Source organism: Ranitomeya imitator, chromosome 6 (assembly GCF_032444005.1).
Source record: "Ranitomeya imitator isolate aRanImi1 chromosome 6, aRanImi1.pri, whole genome shotgun sequence".
In the NCBI taxonomy this organism is placed as follows: Eukaryota; Metazoa; Chordata; class Amphibia; order Anura; family Dendrobatidae; genus Ranitomeya; species Ranitomeya imitator.
The window spans coordinates 352458447-352484020 of NC_091287.1; the positions used below are offsets into that span (position 1 = coordinate 352458447).

Genomic DNA, 25574 nt, shown 5'->3' on the forward strand with positions numbered 1-25574 from the left:
CATCTATGGGGCCATAATCAACGGTGCAGAGCATTCTATATGGGGCAGCTTTATGTGGAGCATCTATGGGGCCATACTGAACGGTGCAGAGCATTATATATGGCACAGTTTTATGTGGAGCATCTATAGGGCCATAATGAACGGTGCAGAGCATTATATATGGCACAGCTTTATGTGGAGCATCTATGGGGCCATAATGAATGGTATGGAGCATCTATTTTTATTTTTGAAATTCACCGGTAGGTGCTGCATTTTCCACCCTAGGCTTATACTCGAGTCAAAAAGTTTTCCCAGTTTTTGTGGCAAATCTAGGGGGGGTCGACTTATACTCGGGTCAGCTTATACTCGAGTATATACGGTGTGTGTGTGTATGTATGTATGTGTGTATATATGTATATATATATATATATATATATATATATATATATATATATATATATATATAAATATGTGTGTATATATATATATATGTATATATATATATATATATATATATATATATATATATATATATATATGTATATATATATATCTAAAAGAAATAAAGGGATCACTAAATTCCCACATCCTAGGTATCACTGAATTAAATATTCCAGTTGCAAATCTTTATTCATTACATAGTGGAATGTGTTGAGAAGAATAGAACATAAAAATGATCAATGTAAGTCAAAATTAATATCCCATGGAAGTCTGAATTTGGAATGATACTCAAAATCAAAGTGGAAATTCAAATTACAGGCTTATCCAACTTCAGTGAAAATGCCTCAAGACAGGGAAATGATGCTCAGTAGTGTGTGTGGCCACCAAGTGCCTGTATGACCTCCCTACAACGCCTGGGCATGCTCTTGATTAGGTGGCGGATGGTCTCCTGAGGGATCTCTTCCCAGACCTGGACTAAAGCATCCGCCAACTCCTGGACAGTCTGTGGTGCAACGTGACGTTAGTGGATGGTGCGAGACATGATGTCCCAGATGTGTTCAATCGGATTCAGGTCTGGGGAACGAGCGGGCCAGTCCATAGCTTCAATGCCTCATCTTGCAGGAACTGCTAAGACACTCCAGCCACATGAGGTATGGCATTGTCCTGCATGAGGAGGAACCCAGGGCCAAACGCATCAGCATATGGTCTCACAAGGGGTCTGAGGATCTCATCTCGGTACCTAATGGCAGTCAGGCTAGATAAGGCGAGCACATGGAGGGCTGTGCGCCCCTCCAAAGAAATAACACCTCACACCATTACTGACCCACTGCCAAACCGGTCATGCTGAAGGATGTTGCAGGCAGCAGATCGCTCTCGTCTCCAGACTCTATCATGTCTGTCACATGCTCAGTGTGAACCTTTCATCTGTAAAGAGAACATGGCGCCAGTGGTGAATTTGCCAATCCTGGTGTTCTATGGCAAATGCCAAGCATCCTGCATGGTGTTGGGCTATGAGCACAACCCCCATCTGTGGACTTCAGGCACTCAGACCATCCTAATGGAGTTGGTTTCTAACCGCTTGTGCAGACCCATGCAAATTTTGTGGCCTGCTGGTGGTCATTTTGCAGGGCTTTGGCAGTGCTCCTCCTGTTCCTGCTTGCACAAAGGCTGAGGTGGCGATCCTGCTGCTGGGTTGTTGCCTTCCTATGGCCCCCCTCCATGACTCCTGGTGTACTGGCCTGTCTCCTGGTAACGCCTCTGGACACTACGCTGACACACAGCAAACCTTCTTTTCCACAGGTCACGTTGATGTGCCATCCTGGATGAGCTGCACTACTTGAGCCACTTGTGTGGGTTGTAGAGTCCTTCCGATGCTACCACGAGTGCGAAAAAACAACCAACATTCAAAAGTAACCAAAACGTCAGCCAGAATGCATTGGTATTGAGATGTGGTCTGTGGTCCCCACCTACAGAACCACTCCTTTATTGAGTGTGTCTTGATAATTGCCAATAATTTCCATCTGCTGTCTATTCCATTTGCACAACAGCATGTGAAATGGATTGTCAAACAGTGTTGCTTCCTAAGTGGACAGTTTGATTTCACAGAAGTTTTATTTACTTGGAGTTATATTCTGTTGCTTTTGTTCCCTTTATTTTTTTTTTGAGCAGTGTGTATGTATGTGTATGTAAAATTTATGGCGACTGTAGCGTGATCACTCTGTTGATATGGTGGTGGAGTAGGCAGGACGACAAAAAAGGACAAAATCATGAAGCATATACCCATATTTGGGAAGGGGTGCATGAAAATAGACCAGAAAACAAGCAAAACAACCCACTAAATTTGAGTTTGTCCCACTGCTGTCATCGAGTGGTGTACAGAAGTCTGTCCCAATCCAGCCCCTTGTTCATTTTGATAAATAGTTGTAAGGCACAGAGGAATATATGGTCAACAAGGTACTCCTTCAGCATCTTCCCAAACTTTTCCTTTCTTGTCAGAATACCCCATACCCCCCGCACCAGGGCCTTGATGCTGGGAGGGTCTGAGAAAACTGCCCCAGACCTTTTGATAGTGTTCCTCTGCTGCATCTGGTGTGTGTCTCCCTAGTCTCCACTCCTTTGTTGTCCAAGGAACTGTGACCTCTTCCCCCAGCGTTGTCAGGAGGAAATTTTTTTAATAATTCTTCAACTAGGGCTTTAGCATTTTATTAGACTTCTCCTCCACGGGAAGGAGAGATGTAAAGTTCTCCTTGTAGCGTGGATCTAGAAGATTGACCAACCAGTAATTAGTGTTGGCCAAAATGCATACAACGCAAGGGTCACGGGAAAGGCAGCGAAACTTAAATTCGACCATGTGTGCCAGACTGCCAACAGCCAAGACTTCCCTGTCACCACAAAGAGAGCGACTATCCATGTTGTCCTCCTCGTCCTCCTTCTCCTCGCTCTCTTCCTCGTTTTCAGGCCATCTACACTGAACAGAGAGGATGAAGGTGATGTGGTTCTACCATCTGTAGTGCAGACAACCATCTCCTGTTTCTCATTATTATCACTCAATGCCCATTGAGAAGGTGAGATGAGGCTGAGCTGTGTAGAATCACCCAGTATAGTTTATTGCTCCTTCTCAATTTGCTCCGTCTGCAATACCTCCTTTTTGTGTGCAGCAAGCATTTCAATAGACAGAGAAGCGGGATGATGATGCTGATTATGGCATCATTGCCACACCATCTTGGTCGAGTCCTTAAAGTTTTGAAGCACCGAGCAGATGTTCGACATCCATGCACACTCATCAGCTCTTACTGTATGTGTAGAGGTTGACCGGAATACCGACGTGCACGGGGTAGGTGGTAATTAAACTACTGCACTCTACTGCTCACAAAAGCCTTGCCAACATATGTAACATTGAGTTCCAATGTGTGGTGATGTCACACACCAGTCAGTGAGCTGGAAGTTGCAAACGCTGCTGCAGCACTGCCAGGGTGGTGGCAGTTGTAGCCAACGTGCGGAAATGGGGATACATGTAGTGTACTTACACAAGTAGCTCATGTAGATCTCGGTCAGTTTTGAGAAACTGCTGAACCACAAAGTTGAGCCCATGGGCCAGGCACGGCACATGTGCGAGGTTACCAAGCTTCAAAGTTGCCACCAGGATACGACCATTGTCACATGCTCTTGAGATACAACCAGTCTAGCTGTATGCTTTTGACGCACAGCTGCCACAGCAAAAATGATGTATAATAATTCCCTGCTCAGAACAATTTGCAGGATTGAGCAAAAAGAATATTCTTAGTCCTGAGAAAGGGTTTTGGTATGAGTTGCAGCATAAAGTATATACAGTTCACCCTATCCAGTCCTATACGATCTCTTCAGCACAATCTCTCCTTAGGGGCTGCTAACAGTGAGGATACATTTTGGACTGCAAACACAGACAGTCACATCTTCCTTATGGATACTCGGCCACTGCTGGACCCACATTGAAATATGGACTCTTTTTGTTGCTTGGACTTTTGTGCCTTGCAGCACATATATTTGTTTGAACTCCCTTGATGAGTCCCCTGCACTGGTGATAAAACGCGTAGGGAGAAGAGGAAACTTGTCCGCTTACATTCATTCATTTGGTGGCTGTCCAAAGCAGGGTCCACTTGGGGCCTGTCCTTGTCAGGACAGGAGTTACACAGGGATTACAGGGTAGACAGTATCTATATACCCCATCCAACGTCTATTCCCCTGGACCATTATTCTTCATAGGCTATTTGGCTGAAAATATCTACTATACCCATGTGTCTGTCCTGAGTGGTGAGACCGTTCAATTCTTTTATTCTTGAGCACTGGTTAATTTGAGCACTTTGTGTATTTGTATGTTTTTTTTGTTGTTGGATTCCAATAATTTTAGGTATATTGAATATTAAAGGTTATGTTTTAACAATGGTTACCCTCCATAGCTGATTGTAGCTGCTAACAGAACAGATGTTTATAGCCTTGGAAGGGGGTAACACCCATTGAGCTTCCCAGGCTATTAATATCAGCTCATAGCTGTATACTTAGCCTTTACTGGCTATTAAAATGGGGAAACCACATGTAGCCAAGATGAAATTAAACAACCGGCTAAACGAAGAGGACCAAAGTGTCGAATTCAAATTTAAATTTTATTAATAAATAATTAAAATAAAGGTCACAAGAAATAAATACAGAAATACCCAGAAGGGGAACCACTGAAAAAAACTACCCAAAGATAAGGTGCAAATGCATGTAAATATCCCCAAATCGGGCAAAAATAATTACCATTAGAAAACAGAGCAGAAACTGTACTCATTTAGAGACATTGCTCTTGTAATTAAATAAATAGCTTTGACTTTGGTACAGAGAATTAATACTGAGACAGAGTGCCTAAGGTATCTTCTATAAATATACCCAAATGAAAGCTCAAGATTACACAGAGGTAAGCAGAACTCAATGCAATGTTAAGTATGGTGTAAAAACATATTACCTGAATTATGGAGCTGTAACAGTAAGCACTGCAGAATAACAGACAATGTGGGTGCTAAAATTATTCCCCTGCACCCCGACGCGCGTTTCGCCTATAGCTTCATTGGTTCCCCTTCTGGGTATTTCTGTATTCATGTCTTTAAATTTTAATTCGATATTTGGTTCTCTTCGTTTAGCCGGTTGTTTAATTACATCTTGGCTACATGTGGTTCTACTGTTCTGGAGTGCCATTTTTATAATATGTAGGACAGTTTTTTTTTTTATATATAATATTAAAATGGGGGACCATAATAATTATGTAGGCCCCCCCATAATTAATTACCAGCAAAGGCTAGGCAGACAGCTGCATGCTGATATTAATAGCCTAGTAAGGGGCCATGGATACTGGGCCTCCCCTAGGCTAAAAATATCAGCTCTCAGCCGCCACTATAAGATGCGCCAATTCTGGCCCTTAGCCTCACTCTTCCCACTTGCCCTGTAGCAAGTGGGGTGATAGTTGAAGGGTTGATGCCATCTCTATAATGTCAGGTGACACCAAGCCCTAGGTTATTAATGGAAAGGTGTCAATAAGACGCCCCATTACTAACCCCATAGTTATATTGTATGAAAACACACGCACACAGAAAAAAGTACTTTTAATTGAAAGAATGACACAGACTCCTTTAATAAATCTTAATTGAACCATACTTTCGACACCATTGTCTCCTCCAAGAGAATTAAAATAAAAAAACAACAGTATTCCGTGCTAGTATTCATCAGCTGGCTCCTGTGCAATAAATAAATGAAAAAAAAAGGTTTTAGTTCCCCTGTATTTTTTATAACCAGCAAGGCAAAACTCACAGCTGAGGGCCGCAACCCTCAGCTGTCTGCTTCAGCAAGGCTGGTTATCAAGAAAAGAGGGGTCCCCACACCATATTTTTTATTTAACCCCTTCCCGACCCATGACGCCACGTAGGCGTCATGAGAGTCGGTGCCATTCCGACCCATGACGCCTATGCGGCGTCATGGAAAGATCGCGTCCCTGCAGATCGGGTGAAAGGGTTAACTCCCATTTCACCCGATCTGCAGGGACAGGGGGAGTGGTAGTTTAGCCCAGGGGGGGTGGCTTCACCCCCTCTTGGCTACGATCGCTCTGATTGGCTGTTGAAAGTGAAACTGCCAATCAGAGCGATTTGTAATATTTCACCCATTATAACTGGTGAAATATTACAATCCAGCCATGGCCGATGCTGAAATATCATCGGCCATGGCTGGAAATACTAGTGTGCCCCCACCCCACCCCTCCGATCGCCCCCCCCACCCCCCCGATCTGGCCGTTACACTGCTCCGGCTCCCCTCCGCCCTGTGCTCCGCTCCCCCCCGTGCTCGTGTCCGCTCCCCCTGTGCTCCAATCACCCCCCGTGCTCCAATCACCCCCCCTGCACTCCGATCCACCCCCCCGTGCTCCGTTCCACCCCCCCGTGCTCCATTCCAGCCCCCCCGTGCTCCGTTCCACGCCCCCCGCGCTCCGTTCCACCCCTCCCGCGCTCCGATTCCCCCCCCCGTGCTCCGATCCCCCCCCCGTGGTCCCCCCCCACCCCATCATACTTACCGATCCAGCCGTGGTCCCGTCTGTCTTCTCCCGGGCGCCGCCATCTTCCAAAATGGCGGGCGCATGCGCAGTGCGCCCGCCGAATCTGCCGGCCGGCAGATTCGTTCCAAAGTGCATTTTGATCACTGAGATATAATCTATCTCAGTGATCAAAATAAAAAAAAATAATAAATGACCCCCCCCCCCCCCTTTGTCACCCCCATAGGTAGGGACAATAAAAAAATAAAGAAAATTTTTTTTTTCCACTAATGTTAGAATAGGGTTAGGGGTAGGGTTAGGGTTAGGGCTAGGGTTAGGGCTAGGGTTAGGGTTAGGAATGTGCACACGTATTCTGGTCCTCTGCGGATTTTTCCGCTGCGGATTTGATAAATTCGCAGTGCTAAACCGCTGCGGATTTATGGCGGATTTACCGCGTTTTTTTCTGCGCATTTCACTGCGGTTTTACAATTGCGATTTTCTATTGGAGCAGTTGTAAAACCGCTGCGGAATCCGCACAAAGAAGTGACATGCTGCGGAATGTAAACCGCTGTGTTTCCGTGCAGTTTTTCCGCAGCATGTGTACAGCGATTTTTGTTTCCCATAGGTTTACATTGAACTGTACACTCATGGGAAACTGCTGCGGATCCGCAGCGTTTTCCGCAGCGTGTGCACATACCTTTAGAATTAGGCTATGTGCACACGGTGCGGATTTGGCTGCGGATTCGCAGCAGTGTTCCATCAGGTTTACAGTACCATGTAAACATATGAAAAACCAAATCCGCTGTGCCCATGGTGCGGAAAATACCGCGCGGGAACGCTGCGTTGTATTTTCCGCAGCATGTCAATTCTTTGTGCGGATTCCGCAGCGTTTTACACCTGTTCCTCAATAGGAATCCGCAGGTGAAATCCGCACAAAAAACACTGGAAATCCGCGGAAAATCCGCAGGTAAAACACAGTGCCTTTTACCCGCAGATTTTTCAAAAATGGTGCGGAAATATCTCACACGAATCCGCAACGTGGGCACATAGCCTTAGGGTTAGGGTTGGAATTAGGGTTGTGGTTAGGGTTAGGGGTGTGTTGGGGTTAGTGTTGTGGTTAGGGGTGTGTTGGGGTTAGGGTTGTGATTAGGATTATGGCTACAGTTGGGATTAGGGTTAGGGGTGTGTTGGGGTTAGTGTTGGAGTTAGAATTGAGGGGTTACCACTGTTTAGGCACATCAGGGGTCTCCAAACGCAACATGGCGCCACCATTGATTCCAGCCAATCTCGTATTCAAAAAGTCAAATGGTGCTCCCTCACTTCCGAGCCCTGACGTGTGCCCAAACAGTGGTTTACCCCCACATATGGGGTACCAGCATACTCAGGACAAACTGCGCAACAATTACTGGGGTCCAATTTCTCCTGTTACCCTTGTGAATCTAAAAAAATGCTTGCTAAAACATAATTTTTGAGGAAAGAAAAATGATTTTTTATTTTCACGGCTCTGCGTTGTAAACGTCTGTGAAGCACTTGGGGGTTCAAAGTGCTCACCACACATCTAGATAAGTTCCTTTCAGGGTCTAGTTTCCAAAATGGGGTCACTTGTGGGGGGTTTCTACTGTTTAGGCACATCAGGGGCTCTGCAAACGCAACGTGATGCCCGCAGAGCATTCCATCAAAGTCTGCATTTCAAAACGTCACTACTTCAATTCCAAGCCCCGGCATGTGCCCAAACAGTAGTTTACCCCCACATATGGGGTATCACCGTACTCAGGAGAAACTGGACAACAAATATTGGGGTCAAATTTCTCCTGTTACCCTTGGGAAAATTAAAAAATTCTGGGCTAAATAATTATTTTTGAGGAAAGAAAACGTATTTATTATTTTCACGGCTCTGCATTATAAACATCTATGAAGCACTTGGGGGTTCAAAGTGCTCACCACACATCTAGATAAGTTCCTTTGGGGGTCTAGTTTCCAAAATGGGGTCACTTGTGGGGGGTTTCTACTGTTAAGCCACATCAGGGGCTCTGCAAACGCAACGTGACGCCCACAGAGCATTCCATCAAAGTCTGCATTTCAAAACGTCACTACTTCACTTCCGAGCCCCGGCATGTGCCCAAACAGTGATTTACCCCCACATATGGGGTATCAGCGTACTCAGGAGAAACTGGACAACAACTTTTGGGGTCAAATTTCTCCTGTTACCCTTGGGAAAATAAAAAATTGCAGGCTAAAAGATCATTTTTGAGAAAATAATTTTTTTTTTTTTTTTTCATGGCTCTGCGTTATAAACTTCTGTGAAGCACTTGGGGGTTCAAAGTCCTCACCACACATCTAGATTAGTTCCTTTGGGGGTCTAGTTTCTAAAATGGTGTCATTTCTGGGGGATCTCCAATGTTTAGGCACACAGGGGCTCTCCAAACGTGACATGGTGTCCGCTAATGATTGGAGCTAATTTTCCATTTAAAAAGCCAAATGGCGTGCCATCCCTTCCGAGCCCTGCCGTGCGCCCAAACAGTGGTTTACCCCCACATATGGGGTACCAGCGTACTCAGGACAAACTGGACAACAATATTTGGGGTCCAATTTCTCCTATTATCCTTGGCAAAATAGGAAATTCCAGGCTAAAAAATCATTTTTGAGGAAAGAAAAATTATTTTTTATTTTCATGGCTCTGCGTTATAAACTTCTGTGAAGCACCTGGGGGTTTAAAGTGCTCAATATGCATCTAGATAAGTTCCTTGGGGGGTCTAGTTTCCAAAATGGGGTCACTTGTGGGGGAGCTCCAATGTTTAGGCACACAGGGGCTCTCCAAACGCGACATGGTGTCCGCTAACAATTGGAGCTAATTTTCCATTCAAAAAGTCAAATGGCGCGCCTTCTCTTCCGAGCCCTGCCGAGTGCCCAAACAGTGGTTTACCCCCACATATGAGGTATCGGCGTACTCGGGAGAAATTGCCCAACAAATTTTATGATCCATTTTATCCTACTGCCCATGTGAAAATGAAAAAATTGAGGCGAAAAGAATTTTTTTGTGAAAAAAAATTACTTTTTCATTTTTACAGATCAATTTGTGAAGCACCTGAGGGTTTAAAGTGCTCACTAGGCATCTAAATTAGTTCCTTGGGGGGTCTAGTTTCCAAAATGGGGTCACTTGTGGGGGAGCGCCAATGTTTAGGCACACAGGAGCTATCCAAACGCGACATGGTGTCCGCTAACGATGGAAATAATTTTTCATTCAAAAAGTCAAATGGCGCTCCTTCCCTTCCGAGCCTTACCATGTGCCCAAACAGTGGTTTACCCCCACATGTGAGGTATTGGTGTACTCAGGAGAAATTGCCCAACACATTTTAGGATCCATTTTATCCTGTTGCCCATGTGAAAATGAAAAAATTGAGGCTAAAAGAATTTTTTTGTGAAAAAAAAGTACTTTTTCATTTTTACGGATCAATTTGTGAAGCACCTGGGGGTTCAAAGTGCTCACTATGCATCTAGATAAGTTCCTTGGGGCGTCTAGTTTCCAAAATGGGGTCACTTGTGGGGGAGCTCCAATTTTTAGGCACACGGGGGCTCTCCAAACGTGACATGGTGTCCGCTAAAGAGTGGAGCCAATTTTTGATTCAAAAAGTCAAATGGCGCTCCTTCCCTTCCAAGCCCTGCCGTGCGCCAAAACAGTGGTTTACCCCCACATATGAGGTATCAGCGTACTCAGGACAAATTGGACAACAACTTTCGTGGTTCAGTTTCTCCTTTTACCATTGGGGAAAATAAAAAAATTGTTGCTAAAAGATAATTTTTGTGACTAAAAAGTTAAATGTTCATTTTTTCCTTCCATGTTGCTTCTGCTGCTGTGAAGCACCTGAAGGGTTAATAAACTTCTTGAATGTGGTTTTGAGTACCTTGAGGGGTGCAGTTTTTAGAATGGTGTCACTTTTGGGTATTTTCAGCCATATAGACCCCTCAAACTGACTTCAAATGTGAGGTGGTCCCTAAAAAAAATGGTTTTGTAAATTTCGTTGTAAAAATGACAAATCGCTGGTCGAATTTTAACCCTTATAACTTCCTAACAAAAAAAAAATTTGTTTCCAGAATTGTGCTGATGTAAAGTAAACATGTGGGAAATGTTATTTATTAACTATTTTGTGTCACATATCTCTCTGGTTTAACAGAATAAAAATTCAAAATGTGAAAATTGCGAAATTTTCAAAATTTTCGCCAAATTTCCGTGTTTATCACAAATAAATGCAGAATTTATTGACCTAAATTTACCACTAACATGAAGCCCAATATGTCACGAAAAAACAATCTCAGAACCGCTAGGATCCGTTGAAGCGTTCCTGAGTTATTACCTCACAAAGGGACACTGGTCAGAATTGCAAAAAACGGCAAGGTCTTTAAGGTCAAAATAGGCTGGGTCTTGAAGGGGTTAAATAAATAATTTAAAAATAATGTTGTGGGTTCCCCCTCTCATTTTTTAAAACAAGCCTTGCTAAAGCTGACAGCTGGAGGCTGATATTCTCAGACTAGTAAGGGGCCTTTGATATAGACCCCCCCAGCCTAAAAATAGCAACCCACAGCTGCTCAGAAAAAGCACATGTATTAGATATGCCAATTCCAGCACTTTGTCAGGCTATACCCACTTACCCTGTAGCAGTTGCAAGTGATGTTCATGTTTGTGGGGTTGATGTCATCTTTGTATTGTCAGGTGACATCAAGCCCATGGATTAGTAATGGAGAGGCGTCTAAAAGACACCTGTCCATTACTAATGCTATAGTTATATGGTAAATAAAGACACAGCCAGAATAAAGTCCTTTATTAAAAATAAAACACCTCTGCCACGTCCCAGCAAACTTCATTTTGGAAAAGCTGGGAGAAATTGGCATGAAAATGGCAAAAGTCACAAAATTTAGGCTCCAAACCGAATTGCACCCTAAATTTTACAACTTTTCAAAGCTTTTGCTCTAAAGTTCTGGTGCAAGATCTTTGACGAATCGGGCCCTCTGTATATGAGTTTTGAAGATTTCAATCTAATGCTCATGACACTACCTGTTCAAATGAATGGGCATCCTTGTAAATCATGGTTAATGTGATTATTCTACATGCATAGAATGCTATTGAGCTTGGTATCACATGTCCAGTTGAAGATGATGATTTTTAAGTTTAAAATCAACTTTACCCAAAGACCAAGTGTTTTCCTGGGAATGCTTGTTGCTGGTTATTGGCCCCGTTTCATCTGAACTGTATAGCAGCATACGCTCAACCTGAAATAGTCATCCAATGCTTTTTATATCTCTGTGGTTGTTCGTTCCAATTATTCATGCTGCTGTGTAACTGGATCCATACATTGACAATTCAGAATGAGTGCTGAATATAAGGTAGAGCATCCTCGGAAATAATTAGAGAGAGAACCGTCTTGTCTGTGCTAGTTATGTTGCGTAGATCTCTTTTGGATTCTGCTCATGTCTTACAGAAACCGGATGGAATGAAAATGCTTTTACAATCCAAACAGAGGGGTCATAATCACGTCTTTTTTATGACTAAAATACTGATTTAGCATAAAACAAAACGTTCATCATCTGTGCAATTCATTGTATGACTGTCTGTGTAATAAAGCAATGAAGATTACCTTAAAGATGGTGGTATAGGACACTTGGGCTACAACATTAGTCTCCAGATCATTCACAATGACCTGTCTGGTCACCTAATAACCACCTCTCTCTCTCTTTTGTGCGCCCTTCTAAGACACTTTTCTGGTTAACCCCGTGATCCCAATCACCCGGAGATACATGCTTATTAGTACACAGCGCACACACGTTGACAGCTGCTAAACAAGAGTTCAGGTGACGTATCAGTGGGTACATTACAACAATAGACAAATGGCGGATGTCGTGAAGGGGTTAATCTAAGGCATTTCTTAAAAATCTTACTGATCTGTAGCAAATCTTCTTTAATGGCAGAGCGCTAGATTTGATACTACCAGTATCATGATAAAAGAGGAAAGATAATCGACATCTGACAGAGCAGAGTGGGCAGACGGGGTTGTCTATGGACATCTGGTGACTCCACCAGCTGTTGGAAGTATGGCACCTTCCAGAGTCCTCAAAAGGGGTGATCTGGGCTACCTACAGTGCTAAGTGAGGAATTTGATTCTTTCACAATCTGCCATACTCTCCTGCTGTCACCCCAGTGGGTCAAGCACAGGCTGCTCTCTGGTCTGAGCCAGCACGGAAAGTGACGCAGACCCTATGATTGGCTGCAGCCAGGTGACATGACCAATGTGTCACTAGATGTTTTTCCAATGATGTGCATGTTCAGGTCAACTAACCTCTTCAGTCAATCACAAGATGTGATGGGAATGTTGACGCCATAACTTCTGGGCATCTGTGAAGACCAAAGCGCAGACTCTGCTGGATCCACAGGCATTGCAACCGGTGAGTATGACTCGTGAAGGACGCCGGACAGTGTCCGTCATGTAATGGATTCATAGAATGGTAGAGTTGGTAGGGACCTTCGGGGGTTATCGTGTCCAACCCCCTGCTCAATGCAGGATTCACTAAACCATCTCAGACCGATGTCTGCCTCTGTGTGAAGACTTCCATTGAAGGAGAACTCGCCACCTTCTCGTGGCAGCCTGCTCCACTCATTGAAGGAGGCATAAGGACCACCACAGTGTCTGACATTTCACAGGAAAAAAAGAATGCAACATATTGCACTAAATCTGAGATAGAAAAGTCTTGAGCACAGTCCAAGTTCTTTTATATCCTGCAAAACATTTTTAACAATGATGTGAATTTTGAATGGAGTTTGTCGCCAACTGACATAATGTTCCCTCTGATGGATCATCCTCTCGGCAATTAGTACAAGAAGCGAGGAAAAGGGAGCTGAGGATGCTATTGGCTAATCAGTCTTGGTATGCTGTGTTGCCCCCCATGTAGTGCCTTTCATCAGCTACCTCCCATACACTTTCCTTACAAGAACAATCAAATGTCCTTCCAACTGTGTTCTCCCGAAAGAAATCACCGCTGCAGGCATCTCAGGCCCATCTTGTCTGACTGTTTTACATTATTCAGCATTCCTGCATTGAAGTTGTACAGTAATTCAGTAGTAAGCTATTTAACCCCTGCTCCAGATTCCTCTGCAGCGCCTATCTTGCTGTCATATCTAGGGCTAAGCTGGCATCAATAGCATGTAATAATGATGTGTTTTATTACATGGTTACATAGTTAAAGGGAATCTTTCACCCCATCAGAGAGCAGCACAATATATAGGCAGAGACCCTGAATCCAGTAATGCCACTTACTAAGCTGCTTGCTGTTATTTTGGTAACATCACTGTTTTCATCTGCTGCAGATCTGTCATTCACCTGAATGTTGAGCTCTGTATAACCTCCCCCACATCACTGATCGGCAGCCTTCTACCCATGTACACAGAAAGCTGTCAATCAGTGATGGGGACAGGGTTATACACAGCTCGTGAAGATGGTTGACTACCTGGGAGCAGGATTACGTGTCCTCCAATGTTAAACTCACTGTTTTATCAGCAGGAGATTATCAATGATACAATTCACTGGATTCAGGGTCTCTGTCTCTGTATTATGCTCTCAGATTAGGTGTCAAAAATCTGGTGACAGATTCCCTTTAAAATGGTTGAAAAAAGTTCAGCCGAGGGATGGGATAATGGGATATATGTACAACCATGACCCATGCCTGACCCAAAGAGCTAATCTTTCCCTCCTGATCCCAATTGTCGATCCACTGGACCAAACATTCAGAATTAAGCACAATTTATTTTATGTTTATTTTAATTTCTTTTTTAACCTTTTGAATTAACAGATTAGATTTCTTTTTCCATCTTTTTTGTTCTGAAGTGTATTTTCTTCACATAGAAACAGGAGTTGAACATTTTTATTGTACAGATATGAGACTGTCCTAGTCATTTTTATTTCTTTATACATCCAAACAACTCTTTGAGGGTTTCCTAAGCTGAAAAATATGGTAAAAAAAAAGCAATTTTGGTATGTAAATTAGGAAAAACAATCTTGCAACCTCTTTTTATGCGGTCGGTGTAAGACTGAAGCTGATCACACAGATGTAGTATAGCGAATTTTTTTTTTTTTTTTTTTTTCTTAGCATACTTAAGAAAAAAGACTGTTTACTTGTACTCTAATCCTGCAAAATATCACAAAAAAACTTGACTGTTTCATTGCTAAAGTTCCCTGGCGTACCTATATCCCCACTAAATGCTTTAACACAGACTACTTCTATATTGTATTATCGCATAGTTGTCGCTCCTGCTCAGGTTGTTGGCTTGTTCAGCTCAGAGGGAGCCTATGTCGATATTAAGGTTGTGTAAGGCTAATCCTTAACACACAGTTGTTCCATTTGTCATTAAATGTATACCAATTACGGTGACCATTAAGCAGCTCGGGGGGGAAAAAGGGACAGCGCCTCCTAGTGGTGGCTGAGTAGCTTTTTCCTAACCATCAAACACTTTTCTTGTGTAGAAAACTAATATAAATATTCTATATAATTAGTGTAACTCAAACGCAAAAAAAACATACTTATATCCATAACTAGTGTAACCCAAATTAATGGGCATTTTAATATATATATATATAATATAAATATATATATATATATATATATATATATATATATATATATATATATATATATATATATATATATATATATATATATATATAATTTTTTTTTTTTTTTTTTTTTTTTTTTTTTTTCTACATCCTATGTTGATGAAAATGTGCAGTGACTTTTTACAAATCCCGGCCTTATTGTGTAACCAGATTCAACCATGACCTGTTCCTCTGTAATCTCATCCATGTAGTTTAAAATGTTGCTGCATTTTGCAATCACTCTTCTTCATTCCCGCGTTTACTAAGTGCATGCCTTTCTTTGGCATCCATTGATTTCTCCACATCCTCCTTGGCAGGTTCTCTGGGGCCTCGTAAAGAGTGTTAGGAGAGAATCCGCTCCGGTCAGTGACTTCAGATTGCTCATCTTAAAAGCCTACAGAATACAAAAAAGGCATCGCATGCTCCCAAAAAAAAAATATCAATTGCTGGCAAATAGTATTTAGACTGTGTTCAGCTACTGGCCGAGAAGCCTATTCTCTGTATTTTAGTCTAGTAATATTTGGCTTTATATAATCAGTTAACGCACATATTAAGTGTAGGAAATAATGCAGCGATGTCTGCACTCAACACCTGCATTTACTGCATAGTAAAACTAACTAATTTATCGGTTCAACGGGGCCAGCACTGCGTGAAACGGCCTTCGTCTCCTCCTGTTCACCTGAGCTCCACTCCTCTTCCCCCGGCCATGAAGTTTTTCTTATGAAGACTCAATAAAGCTGCTATTTTTTTGAAGATTGGTGAGTGCATTCCGCTTCTTTCTCTTTTCATTATATGGAATACAATTGTCACAATGGAGTTGCACCCGTGATCTTTTTGCTTATGGCTGTTTTACATTAAGGACTCATCATACACACCGACTTTTCAACCAACAAGGTTTTTTGGACAGTGCCATTCATTTTTTTCTTTTTTGTTTCTAATATATATATATATATATATATATATATATATATATATATATATATATATATATATATATATATATATATATATATATATATAATTTTTTTATTTTAATTCTTTTTTTAACAGGGATATGGTGCCCACATTGCTATATACTACTTGGGCTGTGTAGCTACTACATGGGCTGTGTTATATACTGCGTCTCTGTGCTATATACTACATGAGCTATGCTATATACTACGTGGGCTGTGTAATATACTGTGTGGGCTGTGTTATATACTGTGTGGGCTGTGTTATATACTGCATGGGCTGTGTTATATACCGCGTGGCCTGTGTTATATACTCCGTCTCTGTGCTATATACCACGTGGGCTGTGCTATATACTACATGGCTGTGCTATATACTACGTGGCTGTTATATATATATATCAAGTTTTGAAGGAACTCAGCAGGGAGGTTTTTCCAAACATCTTGGAGAACTAAACACATATCTTCTGTTAATGTAGGGTTGTGCAAATTTGGGATCAGATCTCTGTGGGTGTTAAAGCATCACTTTCAGGACTCCTTGTTCTTCTTTACACTGAAGATATTTTTAATCTGTATAATTGTGGTCATTGTTCTGCTTCAAAATAAATATTGAGCCAACCAGATGCCTCCATGATTGTATTGGGCAATGTTGAAGACCATAGGAAACTTAATGTAGTAGATAGGATACATCACACATCCACTTAAAAATCGGAAGATGTCCAGCAGTTCCATCAGTCCAGAACTGGCAGCAACCAGCAGAACCTAGCTACACCCATTTTCTGTTCAGAGAAGTCTGGACAGAAGTGGTCTTCATGTAAGAATTATGGCCATAAAAACTGAAGTGCAGAAAAATGGCAGCAGGTGCTCTGAGCTGAAGAGTCAAAATGAAAAATATTTGGCCGTAACAGAGAAGTCTGTTCCACCAAAGGCTGGAGAGCGGTACAATGAGTGTCTGCAGACCACAGTAAAGCATGATGGAGGTCTTTGCAAGTTTGGAGCTGCATTTCACCAAATAGAGTTATGAATTTGATCAATTTGTATGGTTTCCTCAAAGCTGAGAAATACAGCTAGATACTTATCCATCAGGCAATATCATCAGGGAGGTGTCTGATTAGCAAAGGGCGGTCATTCCAAATACTGATGTAGATTACTCTTTTGTTTATTCATTTAGCATTTTATTTATTCTGCAGCAGGAAAAACACCCACGTGCTCCAGCATTCCCACAAAATCTTCTCATTTCAAACGGCCAAGGTGTCCTTAAATTGGTGGTCTGATACTCAAAATGTCCTTTCTAAATATCTATTTTTACACTCTATGCACCTTTGTATTTAGCTGTATTATTCTGGTAAATGCTCTACACTTCTCCCTATCCTGAGAAACCCTAAATGTGGTTTCTTTACTTCACTTCTTGTGATGTTTTGGTTGAGGGTTAGAGCGAAGATCTTGGTCCTCGTACTATTGGAAAGTAAAATTCTGGACTTCAGTATAATGTCTGTTTGTTTCCTGGTCCTGTGTGTATATAAGGGGGATGTGGAAGAGGGGAAAGTGCAAGTGACATTCGTAAGACAGGCCACAGCCTGCTACGTTATATTCCCCACTTCACAGACGGGGATACAGGAACTTCTCTTATGATCACATAATCAATAAAAATAAATAACTAGAAGACGCTACATATTTCAGATGTCACTTGGTCCTTACGAATTATGTATTTCTCAATAGGAGTTTCCATTGATTAGCTGGTTATAGCTTCTTCTGCTCCTGGAACCCCTGTCAAACATTTTCAAGCATTACTTGCCGTCCCACCCAGTGTGGCATATAATAAAGCCACTTTCGAGCTCTGTGTCCCATGATGAAGTTTTGGATTCCTCTGTGTGCTGTTGTATGGTGGGATTTCTGGGGATTACAGTTTATCTGACATTGTGTAGCGATCAATACATACATGTTTTGATGATTGACAATCCTTAAATTAAATCAGAGGTGCACAACCTTTTTTGGTCCAAGTACCAAATTTGGTGATTGTACCACTCCCAAGAGCCGCATAAAAAATTTGAAGGGGTTTTCTGATTCTTAGTATATATTGATAGTACTGTGTATGCCATAATCTAATAAGTGGGGGTTTAATATCTGGGACATTCACTATTGTAGACAATGAGGGTCCTCTGATCCCCTATTTAGCACTCCAGAAAAAAGGAGTTGCGATGACCACCGCAGGCCGCACGTGGCCCCCGGGCCTAAGATTGTCTATCTCTGATGTAGCGAATCATTTTCTAGTATTTACAAATTGTTTATATCTGTCTATTTCAGGATGCAGAAGACCGAGTAGTAGAAGAACAGAAGTCTATGAGTGATGTGGTGGAGTCAGTCCAGGAATGTGAAGATAATGACGTGTTTGGTATGTATCTCCCAGAAACAAGAAGGAACTTGTACATTTGGTAGAAGTGCGGCAGTGATGTAAACCTCTGTGTTACTGTGTAAGTCTAGCAAGAGGCATTTTTATCTAGTGCTCGGCGACTTCCTTATGTCTATATTAAATGCATTACCTGGAAACTTACGTTTGGATATACAGAATATATATGCATTGTGTATTCTTGTGTTTGTTTCCAGAGGATAAATATCGTATATACTCGAGTATAAGCTGAGATTTTCAGCCCAAAAAAATGGGCTGAAAGTGCCCCTCTCGGCTTATACTCGAGTCATGGAAGGCGGGGGGGGGGGGGGGTCGGCGGGTGAGGGGGAGCGATGCCTGTCAAATACTCACCTGCTCCCGGCGCTCCGCATGTCCCATGGTCTTCGGGCGCGGCAGCTTCTTCCCCTGTTCAGCGGTCACTGGTACCGCTCATTAAAGTTATGAATATGGACTCCACTCCCATAGGGGTGGAGCCGCATATTCATTACTGTAATGAGCGGTGCCACGTGAACGCTCACTACAGGAAGAAGCTGCCGCTCCCGGAGATGTGGGACATGCAGGGACTGCGCCGGGAGCAGGTGAGTATGTCATATTCACCTTTCCGCGTTCCACCGCCGCCTCGTCTTCCGCGTCCTCTGCAGTGACTGTTCAGGTCAGAGGGTGCGATGACGTATTAGTGTGCGCCCCGCCCTCTGCCTGAACAGTCAGTGCCGAGAGACGGGACGCTGAGGAGCAGTGGGCAGCGACGAGAGGTGAATGTCATTTTTTTTTTTTTTTTAGTGCAGAAGCATTACATGTGGCACAATGCTATATGGAGCGTCTATGGGGCCATAATGAACTGCATGGAGCATTATATGGGACATCTATGGGGTCATAAAGAACTGCATGAAGCATTATATGGGGCATCTATGGGGCCATAACTGCATGGAGCATTATATGGGACATCTATGGGGCCATAAAGATCTGCATGGAGCATTATATGGGGCATCTATGGGGCCATAACTGCATGGAGCATTATATGGGACATCTATGGGGCCATACCTGCATGGAGCATTATATGGGGCATCTATGGGGCCATAACTGCATGGAGCATTATATGGGACATCTATGGGGCCATACCTGCATGGAGCATTATATGGGGCATCTATGGGGCCATAAAGAACTGCATGGAGCATTATATGGAGCATCTATGGGGCCATAACTGCATGGAGCATTATATGTGACATCTATGGGGCCATACCTGCATGGAGCATTATATGGGGCATCTATGGGGCCATAACTGCATGGAGCATTATATGGAGCATCTATGGGCCATAAAGAACTGCATGGAGCATTATATGGGGCATCTATGGGGCCATAAAGAACTGCATGGAGCATTATATGGGGCATCTTATGGGGCCATAAAGAACTGCATGGAGCATTATATGGGGCATATTTGTATATGGAGCATCTTATGGGGCCATAATGAACTGTATGGACCAATATATTGGACCTATTTTGTATGGAGCATCTTATGGAGCCATAATGAACAGTATGGAGCATTATATGGGGCTCCTGATTCAATATGGATATTCAAAAACACTTAACCTACTGATGTCTCAATTAATTTTACTTTTATTGGTATCTATTTTTATTTTTGACATTTACTGGTAGCTGCTGCATTTTCCACCCTAGGCTTATACTCGAGTCAATAAGTTTTCCCAGTTTTTTGTTGCAAAATTAGGGGGGTCGGCTTATACTCGGGTCGGCTTATGCTCGAGTATATACGATACCTGTCCGACGTACCTGTCCTGTCCTGTACCGACATGCGACGGATGCGACGTGTTTTGGCGCAGCGTCGGCACAAAAAAAGTTACATGTAACTTTTTTTGTCCGTCGAGTCCGCCTTTTCCGACCACGCATGCGCGGCCGGAACTCCGCCCCCTCCTCCCCGGACATTACAATGGGACAGCCGATGTGTTGTAAAACTGCATCCGTTGCCCACGTTGTGCTGATCAATCACACTGTCCGTCGGTACGTCGGGCTAACGGTTTGCGACGGCCCGTACCGACGGACTAGTGTAAAAGTAGCCTATGCGTTATGCATGCTTCCGGACAGAATCCAACTAGACTGTTTCCAGCACGCTCAATGCAAGGCCGGAAACAGTCTGGTCATATTCTGACATACTCACAGTACGCAGTGAGGATTCACAAGTCTGCAGTCATAGAGTGAATGCAGACTTGTCGCTTTTCACCATACAAACCCTTTAAGCCCCCCACACACAATAGATAGCTGTCGAATGTTCAGCCAGTCGTATAATCAACAGTTGTTTCCTCGACTCCTCCATACACCGGAACATTCATTTCGGCTGACTCCCCCATTCTCTGTCAGAGAGCTGCTCACAGACTCCTCTGGAGACATCTTATTGGAGACATCTTATCGCCCGCACAACAAAAGAATCAGAAATGGGACATGCCAGATCCTTCTCTCCTCCAGCTTCGTCTATTGGGGGGGGGGCGGGATAGTTGGGAGTTTCTCATACACAGGAAACTGATTCAGCCGGCATTAGTCTCATGCGTATTTAGGTCATGTTCACACTCTGGAAATGCTGTTGAATTTCCTTTTGAATTATTAGAATATTATGGTAACAATAAAGTGACAATTGAAATAGTCTCATCCAAAAGATGCAGAGAACGAGCTGCACATAAATTGGCATCGGGGTGGAGTTTAAATCTGCATTATGTCAACTCTTTCTGCTGAATTTCACTGCAAATTGGCCCCTTGACATCCGCTGAAAGTTTTACAGGTTTTGTTAAGTATTATCAGATATTGCCAATGATTTGTCATGGAGTTGGAGATGAGATCCACTGGTGACTTTTTTCCTTCCCCTGTGGACATTACTACCTACCCAGTAAATAGCCTTGCTTCTGGTTATCCATCGCATGACCAGGACGGATGTTTGTCTCCTGAAATAAAGATTGCTGTTAAACTACAGTAACGCAACTGAATTTGCAATGTAAATGTGTAGAACCTTAAAAAGGAAAAAAAAAATCTTGTAAACCTGAAAAAATGCTGAAAGTAGTGACTTGCTGCAGTTTACAAAACCACAAAAGTTTTCCAAATCAGTCAGGAATAAAAACAATGTGTGTGCATGAGATTTCGGAAATCTCATGGCTTTTGCTGGTAAAACGTAGCCTTAAATAGCATTAAAAAAAATGCAGCGAAAACACAACGTGTGAACATAGCCTTGGTAAGCAAGGTCCTTATGCATCTCTATCAATTTTCATACATACGTTTTTTTTTTCTCTATGGAATTTGGCAAGCAAAAACACTCGACGCTCTCCTCAGCACAGAGTCCTGCTGTCTAAGGCTTCTTTCACACTAGCGTTGGGCTCGGCCCGTCGCAGTGCGTCGGGCCGAGGTTACCGACGCTAGCGTTGCCTCCGCCGCACAACGGGTGCAGCGGATGCTGCTTTTCAGCGCATCCGCTGCCCCATTGTGAGGTGCGGGGAGGTGGGTGAGGAGTTCCGGCCGCGCATGCGCGGTCGGAAAAGACGGTCCGTCGGCTGCAAAAAATGTTACATGGAACGTTTTTTGCGGCCGACGGTCGGCCGAAACACGGCGCAACCGTCGCGCGACGGTTGCGACGTGTGGCAATCCGTCGCAATGCGTCGCGTAATGTTAGTCAATGAAAGAAAAAACGCATCCTGCAAACACTTTTGCAGGATGCGTTTTTTCTGCAAAACGACGCATTGTGACGGATTGTAGTTAACGCTAGTGTGAAAGTAGCCTAACATGTTTGGGAAACTGTAAACTTTTTCCTGATCGCACATGTGGAGATGTGAAGGAAAGGGAATGTTGGATTTCTTTGTACCCAACCCTTGTTTGTTCCTTCTGGAGAGGAGTCTGGCAACGACTTGGTTCCCTCTCAACATACAAAACAGGCGCACATGCAGCCATACACGTTTGTGGAGCAGGTAGGATTAATATATTGGCCATCACTGGATGTCTTTAGCTTCATATCTCCTGGCCAATACTTCAATACTAACAGTGCAACAATTGTAATCTAACGTTATTGTGTCACCAGAAAATGTTGTCATTTGCATAAACTTTTTATGTTTAAACAGGATTTTTTTTTTTTTACTTTTTCATATCTGTATTATAAGAAAAGTAAAATCCTAATTCTAGTTATTTTCACTTTGGCCATCTAATATTAGGCTGTTATTCCCAGTTCTGTACAGAACACATTGTGCCGTCATCACATTATCAGCTCTGGCAGAAAGAGTCCAATATCTGGCTTCAATTATTGCAAAATGGTTAAATTGATACATTCACTTCAAAGGAAAGCTTTCTGGTCCCCAAACCACCACTATAGCGTTATACACAGTGGCATGTAAAAGTTTGGGCACACCTGGTAAAAATTGCTGTATTGTTGCAAGTTGAATAAAGATAAATTGATCTAACAGTTAAATATGACACATTTTTTTTGCATGTTAGTAAAAAAGTGTAAAATGTTAGTAAAATGTGTGTATAGGTCTGTATATGCCCGTATAATATGCAAAAGTTTTGGCACCCTTGGAGATTTGCGTGCTCAAGTAGCTTTAACAAAGGATTGATACCTTAATTACCCTGTTAGGCTATGTGCACACGTTGCGGATTTTGCTGCGGATCCGCAGCGGATTGGCCGATGCGGATTTGCAGCAGTTTTCCATGAGCTTACAGTACCATGTAAACCTATGGAAAACAAAATCCGCAGTGCACATGCTGCGGAAAAAACGCGCTGAAACGTAGCGTTGTTTATTCCGCAGCATGTCAATTCTTTGTGCGGATTCCGCAGCGGTTTACACCTGCTCCATGATAGGAATCTGAAGGTGTAGAACCGCAGGTGGAATCCGCACAAAAAAAACGCAAAAAAATCGCGGTCAGTCCGCGGTAATTCCGCAGGTAATCCACAGTGCGGTTTACCTGTGGATTTACCAAAATCAGTCCGGAAAAATCTGCAACACTTTCCGCAACATGTGTACGTGGCCTTAGGGTTATGGCTTGTTCACTATCATTGTTAAGATAGGCCAGGTGATGCAAATTTCCCAGGTTTATGAAAAACCCAGCCTCTTCTAACCTTGTGCCAAAAAATGACAGCCATGGGTTCTTCTGAGCAGCTGCCTAGCACTCTGAAAATGGTAGAGGCCCACAAAGCAGTAAGGCTACGTTCACATTAGCGTTTCGCTAATGTGCGTCGCTGTTGCGTCGGCGACGCAGCGGCGACGCGCCCCTATGTTTAACATGGGGGACGCGTGCGTTTTTTTGGTAGCGTTTTCCGACATGTGCGTCGTTTTCGACGCTAGCGTCGGACGCAAGAAAATGCAACAAGTTGCATTTTTCGTGCGTCCGATTTTCGTCAAAAAACGACGCACGCGTCGCAAAATGCAGCGTTTTTGCGCGCGTTTTTGGTGCGTCGTGCGTTGCGTCGCCGTTGCGTCGCCGACGCACCGGCGCGCAACGCTAATGTGAACGTAGCCTAAAAGGCTATATGAAGATAGCAAAGCGTTTTCAAGTTGCCCTTTCCTCAGTTTGAAATGTAAGTAAACAATGGCAGTTAACAGGAACAGTGGAGGTCAATATAAAGTCTGGAAGACCAAGCAAAATTTCAGTGTGAGCTGCTCACAAGAATGCTAGAGAGGCAAATCAGAACTCCTGCTTGACTGCAAAAGACCTTCAGAAAGATTTAGCAGACTCTGGGGTTGTGATACATTGTTCTACTGTTCAAAGACACCTGCACAAATATGCCCTTCATGGATAAATTGTCCTCACCATAAAATTCAGCATCAGAAGTATGCAAAAAAAAACATCTAAACAAGCCTGCTGTATTTTGGAAACAAATTCTGCAGACCGATGAGGGTAAAGTCTAGTTTTTTGGTCACAATGATCAAAAGTATGCGTGAAGCAAAAAGGGCACAGAATTTGAGTTAAAGAAAATCTCGCCGACGCCAACCATTAAGCATTGGGTAGATCAGTCATGATTTTGAATTGTGTTGCACCCATTTGCACAGCGAACATTTCAAGGGTAGGGGGAAGAATGGATTTAATGAAATTTCAACAATTTCTTGATGCAACAATAACACCATATGTAAAAAGCTGAAGTTGAAACGAGGATGGCTTCTTCAAATGACTAATGATCCTAAACGCATTAAAATCCACAATAAACTACCTCAAAAGGCGCAAGCTGAAGGTTTTACAATAGCCCTCATAGTCTACTGATCTGAATATCATTGAAAATCTGTGGCTAGACCTCAAAATAGCAGTGCATGCAAGACGATCCAGGAATCTCACAGAACTGGAAGAATTTCCAAGGCAGAATGGATGAAAATGGCTCTAACAAGACTAGAAAGACTCTTGTCTGTCTACAAAAAGTGTTTAAAAGCTGGAATACTTTCAAAAGGGGATGCTGCTAGGTACTAACCATGCAGGGTGCTCAAACTTTTGCATCAGATCATTTTCCTTTTTGAAATTTTTACAATTTAAAAAAAAAATAAAAATATTTCATAAAATAAAAAGGGAATGTGTCACCTTTAACTTTAGCCCTATTACAGATCATTTCATCTTCAACTTGCTTAACTGTTCACAATAGCGGTAATTGTGACCAGGGGTGCTCAAACATTTACATGCCTCTGCATTCCAATAGTCTTCTATGTGTGGCAGGAATGTTTCCATGTTTTTTTAAAAAAAGCTTTTGATTTGAGCTCCAGATTAACAAATAAGTCTGGTTGTTTCCACCAGACTAGTCCTGCCTCTAATCCTCTAACCATGCCCCTAGGCGGTCTTATGATGGGTATTCTATGGCGGATGCCCGTTATGTCCAGGGATCATAAATAGAGAATCTGGGGGAAGTGACACACTGCTAGACTAGTCTTGCCGCTAATCCTCTACCCATGCCCCTAGGCGGTCCTATAATAAGGGGTATTGTATGGAGGATGCCCGTTATGCCCGGGGATCATACATAGCGAATCCGGGGGAAGTGACACTCTGATAGACTAGTCCTACCTCTAATCCTCTAACCATGCCCCTAGGCGGTCCTATAATAAGGGGTATTGTATGGAGGATGCCCGTTATGCCCAGGGATCATAAATAGAGTCTGGGGGAAGTGACACCCTGCTAGA

The 25574-nt window shown here is 42.9% G+C and overlaps 1 protein-coding gene across 2 annotated transcripts in view; it reads left to right on the plus strand.

Moving 5' to 3' along the window:
* Positions 1-25574, plus strand: part of MBP (myelin basic protein) — a 282046-nt gene that overhangs the window by 133227 nt on the left and 123245 nt on the right. For both annotated transcript variants that reach the window (XM_069730949.1, XM_069730950.1), the window contains exon 3: positions 18336-18423. In XM_069730949.1, the coding sequence (XP_069587050.1) occupies positions 18336-18423 (88 nt within the window). The remainder of the gene's footprint in view (positions 1-18335; positions 18424-25574) is intronic.